The sequence below is a fragment of the Penicillium malachiteum genome, assembly GCF_028827825.1.
Source record: "Penicillium malachiteum strain IBT 17515 chromosome Unknown utg000002l:1.0-8849297.0:1.0-8852440.0, whole genome shotgun sequence".
NCBI classification, from domain to species: Eukaryota; Fungi; Ascomycota; class Eurotiomycetes; order Eurotiales; family Aspergillaceae; genus Penicillium; species Penicillium malachiteum.
This window is the reverse complement of record NW_026643095.1, coordinates 3,661,410-3,676,677: the sequence shown is the minus strand read 5'-3', so window position 1 is coordinate 3,676,677 and position 15,268 is coordinate 3,661,410. Positions and strand designations below refer to the sequence as shown.

General features: G+C 48.9%; 4 protein-coding genes across 4 annotated transcripts; 1 reads left to right on the top strand and 3 right to left on the bottom strand.

The window, feature by feature from the left end:
• Positions 1-1,084: 1,084 nt before the first annotated feature.
• On the bottom strand, positions 1,085-1,768 carry N7483_004427 (flavin reductase family protein; the record flags this gene model as incomplete). The annotated part of the gene is made up of 1 exon (XM_057087864.1): positions 1,085-1,768. One exon carries the CDS (start codon positions 1,766-1,768, stop codon positions 1,085-1,087), a length of 684 nt encoding a protein of 227 aa, XP_056947693.1.
• A 1,039-nt stretch (positions 1,769-2,807) lies between these two features.
• N7483_004426 (uncharacterized protein) lies at positions 2,808-3,795 on the bottom strand (the record flags this gene model as incomplete). Its single annotated transcript, XM_057087863.1, has 3 exons — positions 2,808-2,831; positions 2,888-3,411; positions 3,468-3,795. The coding sequence occupies 3 exons, from the start codon at positions 3,793-3,795 to the stop codon at positions 2,808-2,810; spliced, it is 876 nt and encodes a 291-aa protein (XP_056947692.1).
• Positions 3,796-8,471: 4,676 nt separating this feature from the next.
• N7483_004425 (uncharacterized protein) lies at positions 8,472-9,985 on the top strand (the record flags this gene model as incomplete). Its single annotated transcript, XM_057087862.1, has 3 exons — positions 8,472-8,743; positions 8,844-9,162; positions 9,230-9,985. 3 exons carry the CDS (start codon positions 8,472-8,474, stop codon positions 9,983-9,985), a joined length of 1,347 nt encoding a protein of 448 aa, XP_056947691.1.
• A 628-nt stretch (positions 9,986-10,613) lies between these two features.
• N7483_004424 (PE repeat family protein) lies at positions 10,614-14,905 on the bottom strand (the record flags this gene model as incomplete). The annotated part of the gene is made up of 2 exons (XM_057087861.1): positions 10,614-14,533; positions 14,617-14,905. 2 exons carry the CDS (start codon positions 14,903-14,905, stop codon positions 10,614-10,616), a joined length of 4,209 nt encoding a protein of 1,402 aa, XP_056947690.1.
• Positions 14,906-15,268: the final 363 nt, after the last annotated feature.

The following is a 15,268-nucleotide window of genomic DNA, read 5'->3' as shown; positions in this document are numbered from 1 at the left end:
CCACCCCACTCAAAGCTCGAGACCCAAGGCAACAAAGAAAAAAGAAAACACCAAAATCAAAGAATTGGCGCAAGGATCCAATCCTTCCAAATTCATTGCCGTCCTTTGAAATCACACTAAAGAAGGATGTCTCCAATTTTTGAACGTCGGATCATGTCCGCCTTACCGCCGTTGGTTACGGTGGCGAATATCGCGTCTTTCCAATTGTTAGTCGCATCGGGAAGAGTGGGCGCGCGAACGAGTCAACAGCGCTGAGTGGGTCTGATTCACCCAACATACGACAGGTCAAACATGAAAGACGTAGACACAGTGGATGAGGAGATGCGAAATTCGGGAATCAGGCGGTGATTGGGTTTAGTTTCATGCGAGTCGAGAATTGTGTTGACCCCATTTTTTGGATCATGACCTCAGAGGCGCACTTAGGACTCATTTCCCGTGCACCGGGGGTGAGGTCTGACTCGCATCTCCGTACGACTACGACGGCGTGATCCCGTTGCTGGTAACTGATGTCATGCCAGTGGTATTCGAGGGGCTCGGAACATTGAGGAGAATTGAACGACTATAGTTAGTGTAGATGTGTTGAGGTCAATCGAAGTGGGTGGTGTGGTCGAGTCTTCAAAGTCCATTGTGGGTTTCTTGGTGTCATGCGCAGCTTAGCTTTGTTGCCCATCCGCCGACATTGGAACAAAATCAACTAGTTCGAAATTTTGAACATTGGAGTCTTTTTTTATCGTGTAGACTTTGTGATATCCATCCATTGGTTTTGATATTATGCGAAAATTGATTATTGCGACCTTAATCAGTGCTAGTGGTACTAGATGTGTTCGTGATCACTGGTTGTAGTAGTATGTAACGGCCCCGGGGGTGATATATATCGTTGCGGATACTAAGTAGTAGTACTTAGGTGTAGATGGGTGTGGATTGCGAACACAAAATCGAGCAACATCGACTTGGATAACTCCCGAGGTCACGAGCAGCCTGGAACCAACGTCAATCCCAATCACTGCGCTAATTAATATATCAAATCCACAAACAATTGAAAAATCTCATCCATACCTAGGCCTGGAAGTACCATGGCGTCCAATTAATCCTGGAACTCCCTCCATTTAACCATTCTCTCTCTCAAATCCAACACCTCCCCATCAACAACAAAGGACCCATCACCACGATGATGGAACATTCGCATCCTCTGCCCAGATGCATCATCCTCATCAAACCCTCCCCTCACCCAAGCCCGCACAGCCTTAAGTACCCAAAGGTTATATCGCTCAACCATGGAATCATCATGAACCACACACTCAATGTTAGCGATAATACCATCTCCGCCAACCAGCGGTGCCTCGACCTTCGCAGCAGGTAACGCTTGAAATCCGAACTTCGTCCACTTATCCACCTCGTCACCACTGCAGTTCCCGATATCGATTACTGAGGTCGCGATCGAGATATCTGGGATGGCGAGGACGCAGGAGCGGGACTCGGAGAGTAAGGTGAAGCTAGCATCCCATGGGCCGAGACATATGTTCATTAATGCGGGAGTGTCGTGTCGCAGCATCATGTGGAAGCCTAGGGTCATGAGGTTGTGAGTTTTTGAGGAAAGGGAGCCTGTTGAGACGAGGAGGATGGGTCCTGGTTCGATGAGGCGGTAGATTTTGGAGGCGGGGTAGGGTTTGAATGGGTGTTTTGTGGAGTGCCTCTGGTATTGTTCTTTTAATCCATGTCGCTCCGAGTTGTCGGGGTTTGCAAGGGATACCTTGCGCTTTAGAGGCATTTTGGGTGGAAATGCTGTATTTGGTGGGGATGGAGGGGTTCACGGAGATCAGTTTACAAGATATGTTTGAGTGCTAACACGGTGGCGAAATGCATCGATCAGAGACGGAATTGACGATATGCGGGGAAAGGTGCAATGTCGTTGCCCAGATGTCTACAATGCGTAGACATGTCGTTGAAATAGAGGAGTATGGGGTTCCGTGGAACACAAGTGGTGACCAAGTCCCACGGTCCAAGGTTAGGTTCCCGCATTCAGAAAAGAAAAGTGTATGGAATCAAGAGGGAAACTTGAAGAGGATATCTATTATGAATTCCTGGAGGGGCTAATATGGGACTACAAGACTAGGATATCGCCACCCGGGGAACGAAATACGACAAAACCCAAGAAGAGATGTCGTTTGTCGATCGCCGGTGTGTTGCGAAACACCCCCAAGAGAACAATTCTAGCGACTTAAAAGGTAAGCTACGAGTAGTATCATATATTGAACATATACATTCCTGCTTTGAATGTCTGTTGATAAGTCTTAAAAATAAGAGACCAAGATTCATGATCGGGATGAAATGGCGACCTAGATAAGGGCCCGACGAATGGACGGTATGAGATATTAGAAGCTGTTAGGAAGAATCGTGTTGGTAGTAGTCTTAAAAAAGAGATAAAATGATCTGCTCAAGTGATACGAGCATCGATAATTGAAATGAAACGCCTTTTCGGATACAAAATCCTGCCAACATTCCTTTCTGCTGAGACAGTGATTGATAAATTGGCCTGAGCAAACCAAAGGTGGATGCTAGCCTTTGGTAAGATGCCACAGGGCTGAGATAAATTGGTCAAGTAAGAGTCCACTGAAAACATGTTCAAGAACGTGATCAACAAGAAAAAGTAAATCAAAATAACTCAATATGGACATCGAATCGGGTCGAGCCATATGCCTTTCGGATATCGTAACTCCGCTTAAAAACCCGAACAAAATCTGACGCAACATGTAGGAAAACTAACATAACCAGGGAGGAGTGAAGGATGAAGGAGATGGTTATGCGAGCTAGGAACGGTCAGGATTGGTGACCTAGGGCAAAGAGGTTAGCTAAAAGTTCATAATTAGGATAGCTCGGAGCTACGAACCTGCAGGATTCGGCGAGAAAAGTCGTGATCATCATCGATACTGCCATTGCTTTGGCGGCGCTGTGCCATGTACTGGCCATCAAAGCGCGAGTCCGTCATGGGGAGCTGCGAATTGCGACCGTAACCTCGGGCACCACCACCAAATCCTTGTGACTTTTGCTTGCGAGATCGGTGGAAAAAGAATATCGCACCAGCCAAAGCGGCGACACCAACAACACCCACCACGACACCTGCGGCAATCGAGGCTGTGTTATGTTCACTTTTGGCTTTCTGTGTCTCTGACTTTTGGGCATCGGCGGCATTTTGAACATGACTAACAGCCGTCATCGTGACTGTCTCACCAACGGAATTGGTTGAGACCGTACTTCCTGTATTGTCGGTATGGGAAGCAGTCGAGTTATTATTGCTGGCGCTGCTCGTCGATGTAGATGACGACGACGACGCCGACGCTGTCTCACTACCATATGTACCAACATTGGTTTCTAAGCCAGTTGTGTAGAGGGAGTAGTACCCACTTCCACCACCTATAAGAATGTTAATATTCAAATTGCCCCCCATAGGTGACCCTGATGAGACGTACACATATCTGATGGCCATCCATCACATTCTGTATTGCACTTGCTCGAATCGACCTTGTCTGATGTGGGAGGGAGTTCTTCTCCACAAAGACAATCAGAACCAGCAGTCAATGCAAATACAGCTGCATTGTATTCAACACATCTGTCTTCACACCATCCTGAACTCTGGAATTCATATGATGTTTGATTGGTGAGACCTTCTGAGCTGCTGTAGCAGCCTACAAGTGTCAGAGAGGCCCGCGGTGCGAGGAATTCAAAAGGTTTGGCGATCGAGTTGCCCGCGAAGAGCATGCTTGATACCAGGAGAGTGGAGCGCATCGTGAAAGGCATGTCGATATTAGAAAGAAATGATGTCGAGTTGAGTTATGAAAAGCGAATGATACACCGCAAGACGCAGTCTGCAGCGCAAATAGAAAGAAAGAGAAGAGCAAGGAACGACCTGCGTTATCCTTCAGAGCTTCTTGAGTCAAAAATGTTATGAGAAATTCGATTCCCGTGGCCGGCGTGGCTTTTTTAGACGTGGCGATACGTCTTGTGTGGTTGATGTTCGTCGAGTTTATTTCGGGTCGAAGTACAAGGACACCACGGTCGGAAAGGGATAGAAGTAGAGAAGAACCGGTGAGCGATAGGAATCGGTTACAAGTAGCCTGGTGGTAGGTTGCACAAAGAGGTGAAGAGGGGATTGTGTTCTATCCCCTTCAGCTTTGTTTAGATATTTGGACCAGTGGATCGGGGGAGACCAGTCGCGTTGGTAACTGAAAGGTCGCGGTTGATCGGGGTCGATAATCGAGAGAAACCAAGTTGAATAGGGCGTTAAATGAGTGATCCCTGTGGTTAATGAGCGTGTGAGTTGAGAGAAAAGAAAAGGAAGGAGATATTATTCCTCATCTTCGGGGAGTCAATGGGGTCCTTGCTCAGGGTCAAGGGGTCTGTTCCCGATACCCACACAAAACCATTTACTTACCATCTTGGCGGCATTCTGCAGTGTGTTTACAACCCCTTTTTCGGGTCTGTTTGGTTCAGTTTGTTTGGGTATGATAATGTACTGTTACAAAGAAGTATTTACTTTCCATCATTATACGCATTCTCCACCAATAATAAGCCAAGAAATGATATGTCATCAGGCACTGACCCACTTATGTATGGTTCCCTGGGATAAGCGGCCGATCGCCTTCCACTTTAATCACACGCGGGCCCGTGAATGGAGTGAATGGAGTCTCTAATGGGCCCTGAGTGGAGTTAAGTTGTGCCCTAAGCCCCTTTAAGTGTGTCCCTGAGTGCTGCTGCGACTTGCTCGTGATTCATCGTCATCTTGATCTGCGAGTCCCTACATAATTTTGCCACAAGATGACCTCTGTATACCCACATTCAGAGTTTGTGCGGGTACTGAATATGTCTAAGGAAATACCAATACGGAGTACTTCAAGGCTCTTTTGAGAAACTTCAAATGTTATTGACCAAGGGAAGTAGATGGCAGAAAGACTCGTGCGAGCCACCACACTGAATCCATCCCTAGGGACATCTGGATAAACTGATATTTCAGACCATACCACCCGTTTTCAAGCGCCCTCTTCCGGAGGCCTCAGCGACAGAATTTTCCGGGGAGACACACAGCGTTTATTCCGCCCCCCTCTTTCCCATGGAAGAAAACTCTCTATCGCATGGTGCCAATTTCCCTGCCGTGTCTGGGGTGGGAGGGGTCCATTCACGCTAAAAACGACCAGAAAGGCTTGGCTCCTTTTGCAGACCTGCCATGGACCCTTTGAGCTAATTACTCCCGAGGTCTGGAGTACATTTTACCACACTGGACTGTGTATCTTTTTATGATGATGTATTCCTGGAAGACAGAGCAACCATACCAGATCTCTATATTTTGGATTGACCACGGTTTTTGAACGGCCACTCCCGAGTGGATCAAGCACTCAATGGTGGACGAGTTGTCATCGTTAATACCGTTTCTGAATTACCCATATAGATTTCAATTTTACCACCCGCTTGGCAGTGCCCATTATGGCCGAATACATATTACAACGCAAATGAGCGCAATTTATTCTGACGGCACACCGTCTCGGTTCCAAGGTTATCTACCAGCTGCTGGGCCTGGGACTGACTAATGCATAGCCCTGGAGGTACTGTTCGTTTGTTATGATCAATGTCTCATGGTCTTGCTGAATTTAGACTTCGCTCGTTGGTTCAATTGATTTAAGGATCATTCATCACAGGAAACTTACCGGCTGGGATACGGTCATGTGAGACATGGCTGCTTACTTGAGACCTATTCTTCGTGATGTTTAAAGAGCTCAGCCACAATTAATCATTGGCAGCCGTAAAGCTCACACGACCTCGGGAACAACCTTGGAAACTATATATCCATGTCTTATGACCGCCAATCAATTGATGAATTCAACACCCTACAGCCTCGAGATTTAGTCTTGAATCTAAAAGGAGCCCAAGTCTTGATTGGCCATTTTAAACCATGGAAAAGATCACGCTTTTACATTTGGCCTTTATAGAGCTCAATATCGCGATCTAATGACAACATATGAATATTTCTGATAGCCGGAAGACAGCGGACCCTGACTCACTACTCCGTCCCTGCGACACGGAGGATTTAATTTCAGTCCGTGGCGGTCACTAGCCCGGACACGATCCCCACCCACCAAAAGAAACACCAAAGTGATAGAACAACCCCTTGCGCAGTCAAAACCAGAATAAACACAGCAAGTTTGAAAAACAAAAACACGGTATGAAGAAGGAAAATTCTTCTTGTTTGGTTTCCACGTGACCTGACCTTACCTAGGTATGAATACGTGAAACCCTTCGGGTGTTCTAGACAGAAAAATCCTGAAAGTGGATCATCATCTCGAAGCGTAGTAGATAATATGGGGCTTCGATCGTGGTCTAGAACTACTCTCAAGATTGAGTATAGCCAATCCCTTTTCTATTTATAAGCGTATTTTGAGATCTCTTCCAAGTTGACACCTACATAGTGCTAGGCAGAACAGATCTATCAATGCCGGAAGACCCGGTTTCGGGAAATGGTGGCCCTGCGTACCCCGTAGGTATGATACATAGACTGTGCATCTGGAGTGCGCTGGTAGTAGCTAGGTAACATCGAATGTGAATCTTCAAGTTGGAGCGAAGTAATGAATAATCCCAAGGTGAATACGAGAAAAGTGATCGCCGCGGCATCAAGCACTGAGGGCTCGAGCAGTTACGGAGTAGACATCTGGTCTCAAATAAGTCGTTTGCTGGAGGCTCTACTGCATATTTGTGACATGCAAACGATGCATAGTAGCTTGAGGTAGCTTTCACGAGTATATCCGATTCCGAATGCGCGGCACGTGTGTAGTATTTCCAACATTTGAATTCTCAATTAGATACAGGCAACTGCCACGGTAGCACTAGAGATACTTGATATATTCAAACTGCACATGTAGGGTGACCTCGGGATCGAGTTGGAATAGTAACTTGAAGTCAACATTTTAAAGTTGCATACATATCGCCAGTGTCCAGTAGAAAACCCCGGAGTCCTGAAGTGGTATGTGGTGCAGGTGCCCAGGTGTTGAGTCTGACTCGGAGTCAATGACTCAGATGCGCAAGTAGAGACATTAGTCAACTGGTCCATGTGCTGTTAGAGGTCCGTCATTAAGCTGTCTTTCCCGCGGACTACTTGATGACGGGGTTCTTCCTCGATTTCCTCGATTTGAACATCTTAACATCTTGAACGCCGCATTCGGGGAATTCGGTCTTTGTTTGCCAGAACTTGAAGACTACATCACGGTGGATCAATAGATACTTTCTTTGCGATAGGGCCACATGCATACACCGTGACCCTGAATTGATGTCCGTTCTCTCTGATATATAGCTAACGAGGAGGCCTGGCCATGCGCAATTGACCGGTCCGTCTTGCAGGTTATGCTTTGTAAAGAATCCACAATTCTAATTCATGTCATTGCTCTTTCTTTCCCCTAATTATTCATATGCATGTTCTTGAATTTATAACTTGTGTATGCCAAATTAGCTTGTCTCTGTCCATCAGTTCTCTTCACGTACGTTGGCTGGGGTATCGCGTTGCAAGGAGTATTTGGCAGTGGATTTGCTCCGCTTGCAAGGTTGTCACGCTGGCGGTAACATTTGTTTCAGTTCTACCCTCAGACGTTGTATATTTTGCATGCTGCTTATCATTTTCATACTGGCAACAGTCCCTGTAGCTCTCAGTGATAGCCCAGGTGAGCTGCCTCATCTTTGGGCCCCGAAAGGGAAATCTAGCAAGTGCAAGTAAAGCGAAAGAGAAAAAGAAATCAGAAATCAGACCAACACCCGCTAAATTCAAACTGAAAAAAGAGAAAAAATAAAGATGTAAAAATGCGAATATAAAAACAAGCGTAGAAATAAGCCCAGAGATGAGCGCAAAGACAATTTAAGGTCACAGGCATCAATATCTTATGTTAAGCCGTAGCAGATGAGTTAGTAAATAGAACAATGAGGTTGAAATGATGTGATAGCCAGGTGAATAAAGGTGAGACCAATAGACGATGAAACCACAGCAAGCACACCATTCCTCAAGTCACGCTATCTTATTCTTGATGAGTGGAGAGGTTTATATGGATATAATTGCTCTCAGTTTCAGTCTGTAGGTTATAGAAATTGGCTTATCGCGGTTATCGTCGGTATATCTTATCGCATTAGAAACCGGGAATGACCAGGAACATGGAGAGGGGAAATGTCATCATTGGGAATAACCTCGTTTTACATCTACAATGTCCTTTGAGGCCAGTTCCCTTACTTCTGTAGTCACCGCCCTTCAGATTCTTCAGTCATAATCCCAAAGGCGGAGAATCAAATTCCACAATCATCCCACTCGGAACAAGATAGCCGTACCCAGCAATACCACGATTGGCGACGAGTTCTCGACTATAAAGGCCAACCCCACAGAGGGAAAAAGATCTCATCTTATCTGATGAGCTGATTCATCTAAGAGAGCCTCTGATGGCAGTAGCAGTATGGTGAGGTTCGTCGACCTTGAGGGTGATGCCTTCACTGAGCATCCAGGCGCTACCTTTTCCTTGGAGAAGCCGTTCCCGCCCAGGCTGATGGTCGCGCCTATCGCGTCCATGGCAGCAGCTTCAAATGATTTTCCCTCTTCTCCAACCTCGCCAGACGATGAACGCGATATCCAGAACAAACCCTCCAGCTCTGCCACCAACGCAGACACAGTTCAGAATCCGGACAATCCCAACCGGAATGCCTTCTCCGCAGCGTTGAACTGTTATCCGTACGTTGTGGGGCTTGGACCAACCACGTCCGCCAACTATCCCTTTCCATGAATCCATGATACAGAGTATCCACTAACACATCTTCTTATACTATAATAGTGTGGTCAAGGAAATTGCTCGTGCGGTCGATCTAAACACTTTACACGCCCTGTCGCGAACATGTCGCCAATTCCACGTAAACCTGGCACAATTCCGACACCAGCTAGTGCGTGAGACGCTCCGCTGTGAGAACGAGTATATCGAAACAGTTACGGACATGTTAGATGGCGGAGCCATGATCTCTAACAATGTCAAGTCGATATTGAGAATTTTGAGTCAGGAAAGCTCAGAGTCAGGCCGTATGACACGCGGGAAAGTAGGCAGATGTGCACGCGACATGGTGGGCGAGTGTCGTCGATGCGGTAAGGTTGTTTGCAGGGTAAGTCTTGGTCTCTTTTATGCAGAGGAAGACATCAGCACCAGTGACTAATGTATCTTTGATATAGAATTGCACAATCAAACCGCCGTCCCAAACAGCCATGAAGGCTCGTATTCGTCGTCTCTGTCGCACATGCAATACTGCACCACTATCTCGCCATCTTTTGTTAGTGGAAAATCCATCAATATGCACGGAATCTACATCTAAGGCTGAAAAAGACCTTTGTAGCAAAGGCTTCAAGGCTGCCGCTCTCGCACAGAGTATTTGCAATTGCTCTGATGCACTCTGGCTTTGTGTCCAGTGTGGGCAAACGCTCCGCAGCAACGACACAACCTACCGCCGTGTCTGGGCCTGGAGAACACGATACAGTACGTATCTAGGTGGTGGACTGGGAACAGGTATCGGTGAAGGATGCCAAGGTGTGAAGTGTGGACGTGGTGAAGGCTGTCTTGCAGCACAGGAGATCGAACTTGAAGTCGACTGTGAGGCGGATGAGGGATCGAGTGGTACTAGCAGTCCTGGCTATTATAGCCCTGGAAGCCATCCCTCTGTACCTGTGTCTGCCTCGTCAGTCTATCATCAAGAACTTGTTGCATCAGATGGCCATGATGATGAAGAACCTGGATATTTTCGACAAGAGGTCATTGGGCTTGGTGGAGTTGTCAAGCATAAGTCAAAGAAGAGGGTTATGGTTGGCGCTTGCGTTGTTGAGTATGAGGATGAAAGAGAGACAGGGAAATATCTTCTTAGAGAGGAGTGTGGATCGCATCGTTCTTGGTGTGGGTGGTGTTCAAGAGTTATTCCCGCAGACAGGGAAATTTGATGTCTTTATGACATTGCCAGTGGTCATTGCCGTTTGGTATGGCATAACAATTACCTAGGTATCGTATAATATGGATTGTGTAGGGATTACTGGGACCTTATCCATCCAGAACTAATATACTAGGTAGTGATTGTAGTTTGATACGATTATATGGCAATTTCCACGATCTATGGCAGCCACGATGTCAATAGCTCAGGCTTGATATACTGGCATTAGCCTTATTAGTATTATGTCTAGAATTGTACACTAGTACTCATGACTGGATTGTATTCAGAGTCTCTGAGTCTCTAACTTGATAATTTATTGAATTTCTTACAATTCTTCAAAAAAGATTTGAAACACTACAAGTAGAGATTCGTTGTTCAGGCATGAAACTGATTGAATTCCAGAATTCAATCGATCAATAAATCATCATAACATTCAAGTATTTGGAAACAGCAAATTTGATGGATGTAGCACTTGACCAGTCTTGTAGAAAAAAAGCAGATAGTACTCCGACAATGCAATGCATCGCTCCTCCATGCAATAAATCATGATCATACACCGACGGCATCGATTAAAATCGGCCGGAATCAAACATAAACAAAAACAATGTCGAGGTACAGGATCAATCAAATATTGATTCATTTCAGTGGGCAGCAATGGATCGGAAAAATCCCTTCACCTTGGACTCTTTCACGGGCGAGGGCTCACGTTTGCGACGATGGCGACGTTCTCTGTCGGGCCTCTCTTTCTCGGAAGTCCTCTCTCGTTCTCTTTCTCGTTCTCTGTCGCGAGGCTTGCTGCTACTCGCTTCAGGTTCTTCGCGTCGTCTGCGATGCCGTCTCTCTCGTTCCTTCTCCTTCTCTCTCTGCCTCTCCTTCTCCTTCTCTCGTTCCATCTCTCGCTCCCTTTCAATTTCTCTCTCCCTCTCCCTCTCCTTCTGTTTTGATATCTCTCTCTCCTCTCTTTCTTTCTCTTTCGCCCGCTCTCTCTCCTTTGCCCTTTCTCTCTGTCTTCTCTCCTCCCTTCTCTGCGCACGAAGGGCGTCTTCCTCACGCTGAGACCGAGAGTCATTGAAACGGCTAATCGACTTCTTCTCCTCAGATGACCTCTCATGACTGCCATGACTTCCATGACTTCCATGACTCTGAGCCGTGGAAGACCGACGGGGTCGGTCAGAGCTTGGCATCGAGGATTTTGACGTGTTAACTCGCACAAGGGGCTTGACTGGATCAGAACCAGCTTGATTGTTCATGTATTTGAGGAAGTGACGCTTAGGTAGAGAGGCATCGGGTTCTTTGGAGGATGAGGTACGCTTTGGTCTGGCGTCGAGGGGAGGCAGGTCTTTTTCTTTTGAAGAAGAGCGTTCAGAGCGTTTGCCCTTATCAGAGGTGGATGAGACACCGCTGTGTAGCTTGTCTGCTTCGACAGCTGCCTTGTTTCGTTCAGCTCGTGAATTGTCACGCTTCTTCTCCTCATACTGTCTTTTGGCCTCTTCCAGGGCCTTGGCCCACCGGTTAGTGAAAACACCACGCTCGCTCTTCTGTCTCGAAAGTTGGCCCTTTTGTCCATCTAAAGAGATTCGTCGTCGTCGCTCGGAGTCGCCTGGCGAACGCTTCTTTCGGCGACGCCCGGAGTCTTTGCTTCCTGATGCCTCGACAGTCTCTCCCAGATCGCGGGTTGCCTCTGCTGGCTCTTCTTCTGGTTCTTCTGCTGCGGCCTCTGCTGGAGGTGCCTCCTCTGGCAAAGCTGGCTCTTCAGGAGCTGGGGGCTCCTCGGCGGCAGGAATATCTTCAGCGACTGGCTCAACTGGTGCTGGTTCTTCGACTGGTGCCGGTTCATCAACCGGTACAGGCTCTTCAACCGGAACTGTTTCTTCAACTGGCGCTGGTTCTTCAACCGGTGCAGGCTCTTCGACGACGGGTGCCGGCTCCTCCACTGGTGCTGGTTCTTCAGCCGGTGTAGGTTCCTCGGCTGAAGCTGGGGGCTCTTCAGGTGGAGGAGCAGGTTCTTCTGGCGCAGTTTCTGCAGGAACTTCTTCAGCAGGTTCAGGCTCAGGGGCAGGAGGAGCTTCTTCAGCTGGTGGTGCAGCCTCGACTGGTGGTTCTTCTGCCGGAATCTCCTTGGCTTCTTCCGCCTCAGCAGCGGGTTCATCCTGAGGTGTTTCTGCGGGAGCTTCAGCAGTCTCGGCTTCTGGCGCGGCTGGAGGATCCTCGGGAGGGGCTTCTTCGACGACGGGAGTCTCTTCAACAGCATGAGTTTCTTCGACAGCGGGAGGCTCTTCAGCGGCAGGAGGCTCCTCAGGTGCTGGTTCTTCAGCTGGCGCTGGCTCTTCAACCGGTGCAGGCTCTTCAACCGGTGCAGGCTCTTCAACCGGTGCAGGCTCTTCAACCGTCGCAGGCTCTTCAACCGGTACAGGCTCTTCAACCGTTGCAGGCCCTTCAACCGTTGCAGGCTCTTCAACCGTTGCAGGCTCTTCAACCGGTGCAGGCTCTTCAACTGGCGCGGGCTCTTCGACGGGTGCTGGTTCCTCCGCCGGAGCTGGTTCTTCAACTGGCGCTGGCTCCTCGGCGGGTGCTTCTTCCTCAGTTACAACAGGTTCCTCTGGGGCAGGCTCCGCGGGTGATTCCTCAGCTGGAGCTGGCTCGGCCGCTGGCTCTTCGACAGGAGGAGCTTCTTCAGGTGTGGGCTCTTCTACCACTGCTTCAGCTGGCGCTTCCTCGGCAATGGGTTCTTCCGCAGCAGGTTCCGGAGCAGGTTCTTCAGTTGGCTCCTCAGGGGTTGCTGGAGCTTCTTCTGCTGGTGCGGGCTCCTCGGCTGCAGGGGTAGCATCTTCAGTAACAGGAGGTTCCTCAACAGGGTCCGCCGCCACAGCCTCTTCCGGTGTAGGCTCAGCGACAGGCTCTACTTGAGGTTCTTCGGCAAGAGTCTCGGCAGGTGCCTCTGCTGGTTTCTCTGTAGAAGCATCGCCAGAAGGTTCATCCGAAGGAGCAGGATCTTCAGCGTTCGCAGCCTCAGGCGCAGGTTCCTCGGAGGCTGCCTCTGAAGCAGGTTCAGCGGCGGGCTCAGGCTCAGGAGCAGGCTCGGGATCTGCAGCGGGTTCTTCTGGTGCTGCTGGTTCTTCAGGTGCTGATGTTTCTGCCTGAGGTTCCTCAACAGCTTCTTCCTTAGCAGACTCTTCGACGATGGTTTCTTCCTCCTCCTGTGTCTCCTCTGCTGGCGCTTCTTCAGATGGTTCAGCGGCAGGTGACTCTTCTGGAGCAGACTCTGCGGGAGGTTCGTCTTTAGTTTCTTCCTCTGCAGCCGCCTCCGCCTCCGCCTCAGGGCTGGCATCACCCTCGGTTTGAGATTCAAGTTCTGCTGCTGGTTTTGCGGGAGCAGCGTCTTCGGAAGCTTCGACAGGAGCTTCGGTTTCTGCAGGCTCTGATGTCTCCTCTGGTGCAGCCTCAGCGGCAGGTGATTCTTCGGCAGGTGATTCTTCGACATGTGATTCTTCGGCAGGTGGTTCTTCGGCGGGTGGCTCTTCAGCAGGTGCGGCTTCAGATTCCTCAGTCGCCGCAGCCTCTGGTTCCTTGGCCTCTTCTGCTGGAGATTCGTCTGTTCCAGCTGGTGGTTGAGCATCTCCAGCATCTTCTGTCGTAGGTTCGGCAGGCTCTTCAGGTGATGATTCAGGAGCTTCCTCTGGTGCCGGTGCTTCCTCCGCCGCAGGTGTTTCTTCTGTGACTGGTGCTTCCTCTACAGGTGGAGGGCTCTCGACCTCAGGCTCCGGATCTGCAGGGGGTGCCATTTCGGGTTCGGGCTCGGGATCACTCTTACCCTTACCCTTCTTCTTCTTCTTTTTGGCATTCTTTTTTGCAACCTTGGACGTCGGCTTAAACTCCACAGGCGGTTCGGGTTCGGCTGCTGGTGCTGGTTCGTCTGTTTCGGCAGGGGCTTCATCTTCGGGTTTGGAATCCTCGGCTGCCTCGACTGCTGGCGTTTCATCCGGTTGGGCAGCTTCGTCAGGCTTAACAGCGGCAGGTTCCTCCTCGGCAGCAGGCTCTCCTTCAGCAGCAGGTTCCTCTTCGGCAGGTGGCGGGGCTTCCTTAGATGGAGCTTCTTCACCTGCAGCCTCATTGGCCCCATCCGCATCTGCTGGTGCATCCTCCGGATTCGCAGCATCGGCTTCGGCGTCTTCAGCTGCTTGCTTCGCAGCCTCTTCTTTCTCAGCCTCTACCTTGTCTGCTCCGTCTTCAGGGTCACAGTCTGGAAAATCTTCGTCTAGTCCGAATATTAGTAAGTGGTGAGGTATGCGACAGGGGCATCTATTACCATTGTTTCCACCGTCATTGTTCTTTGAACCACTGTCATCTGCTGGTGGCTCAGCGCCTTCATCTTCTTGTGCGGGCTCTGCAGCCTCCGGAGATGGCTCTTCAGCGGCTTCATCTGGCGTAGCTTCGCCTTCTGCGTCCGGCGCAGGCTCATCTGCAGGAGGCGCATCTGCGCCTTCTTCTTTGCCGTCGGCTGTGGCGTCAGGTGCATCTTGGGCGTCGGTTGGCTCAGCCGGAGTTGATGCCTCTGTTGATTCTGTCTCTCAAGTGAGTACTTGTTCCTCATGGTACACACCTTATATTTTTTCGATTATTCTTTTCTCAAGTGAGGATACTGACCAGTTGATTCTTCTGGATTGTCTGAGCCTTCTGTTGCCGGTGGGCTAGGTTCTTCTACAGCTGCTTCGGCTTCGGCTTCGGCTTCGGCAGCAGGTGGTTCTTCCTTCTGTTCAGCGTTGGAGTCTTTGTTGTCCTGATCATTGCCCCCCGTCAGATCTTCGGTCGAACCAGTAATTGAATAGTTTGTCAATTGAGCGTTGCCATAATCAAATGTTTGGTAGCTCAATCGTGGCGCGGCATAATTAAATTGGGGAATTTGTGCATACTGGTAGGGCGCCGCCGAGGGCATCTTCCGGTGTTAAAGCCGGAGGATCGACGGGAACCTCTGGCGAGACTTTGATATCGGTTGTATCTGGGGCAGGTTTCGATGTGCCAGCGGCAGAGCGGTTGTTGTTATTCTTATTTTTATTCTTTTTCTTAGCCATACCCTTGAATTAATGACGTATCATAAAAACAAATCGAACAGGTGCTGAGTGGCGCGGGATGAGAGAGAGTATTGGAACAATAATAGAAGAACCAATTCGAGATCGATTGATGTAGGTACTTTGGATCAGTAACAAAATTGGAATAAACAAGAGTTGAAATTTGAGAAAGTGGTGAGACAGGAAAAGGTATGTAGGTATTAGAACACCGAAATTTTAAGAAGCATATG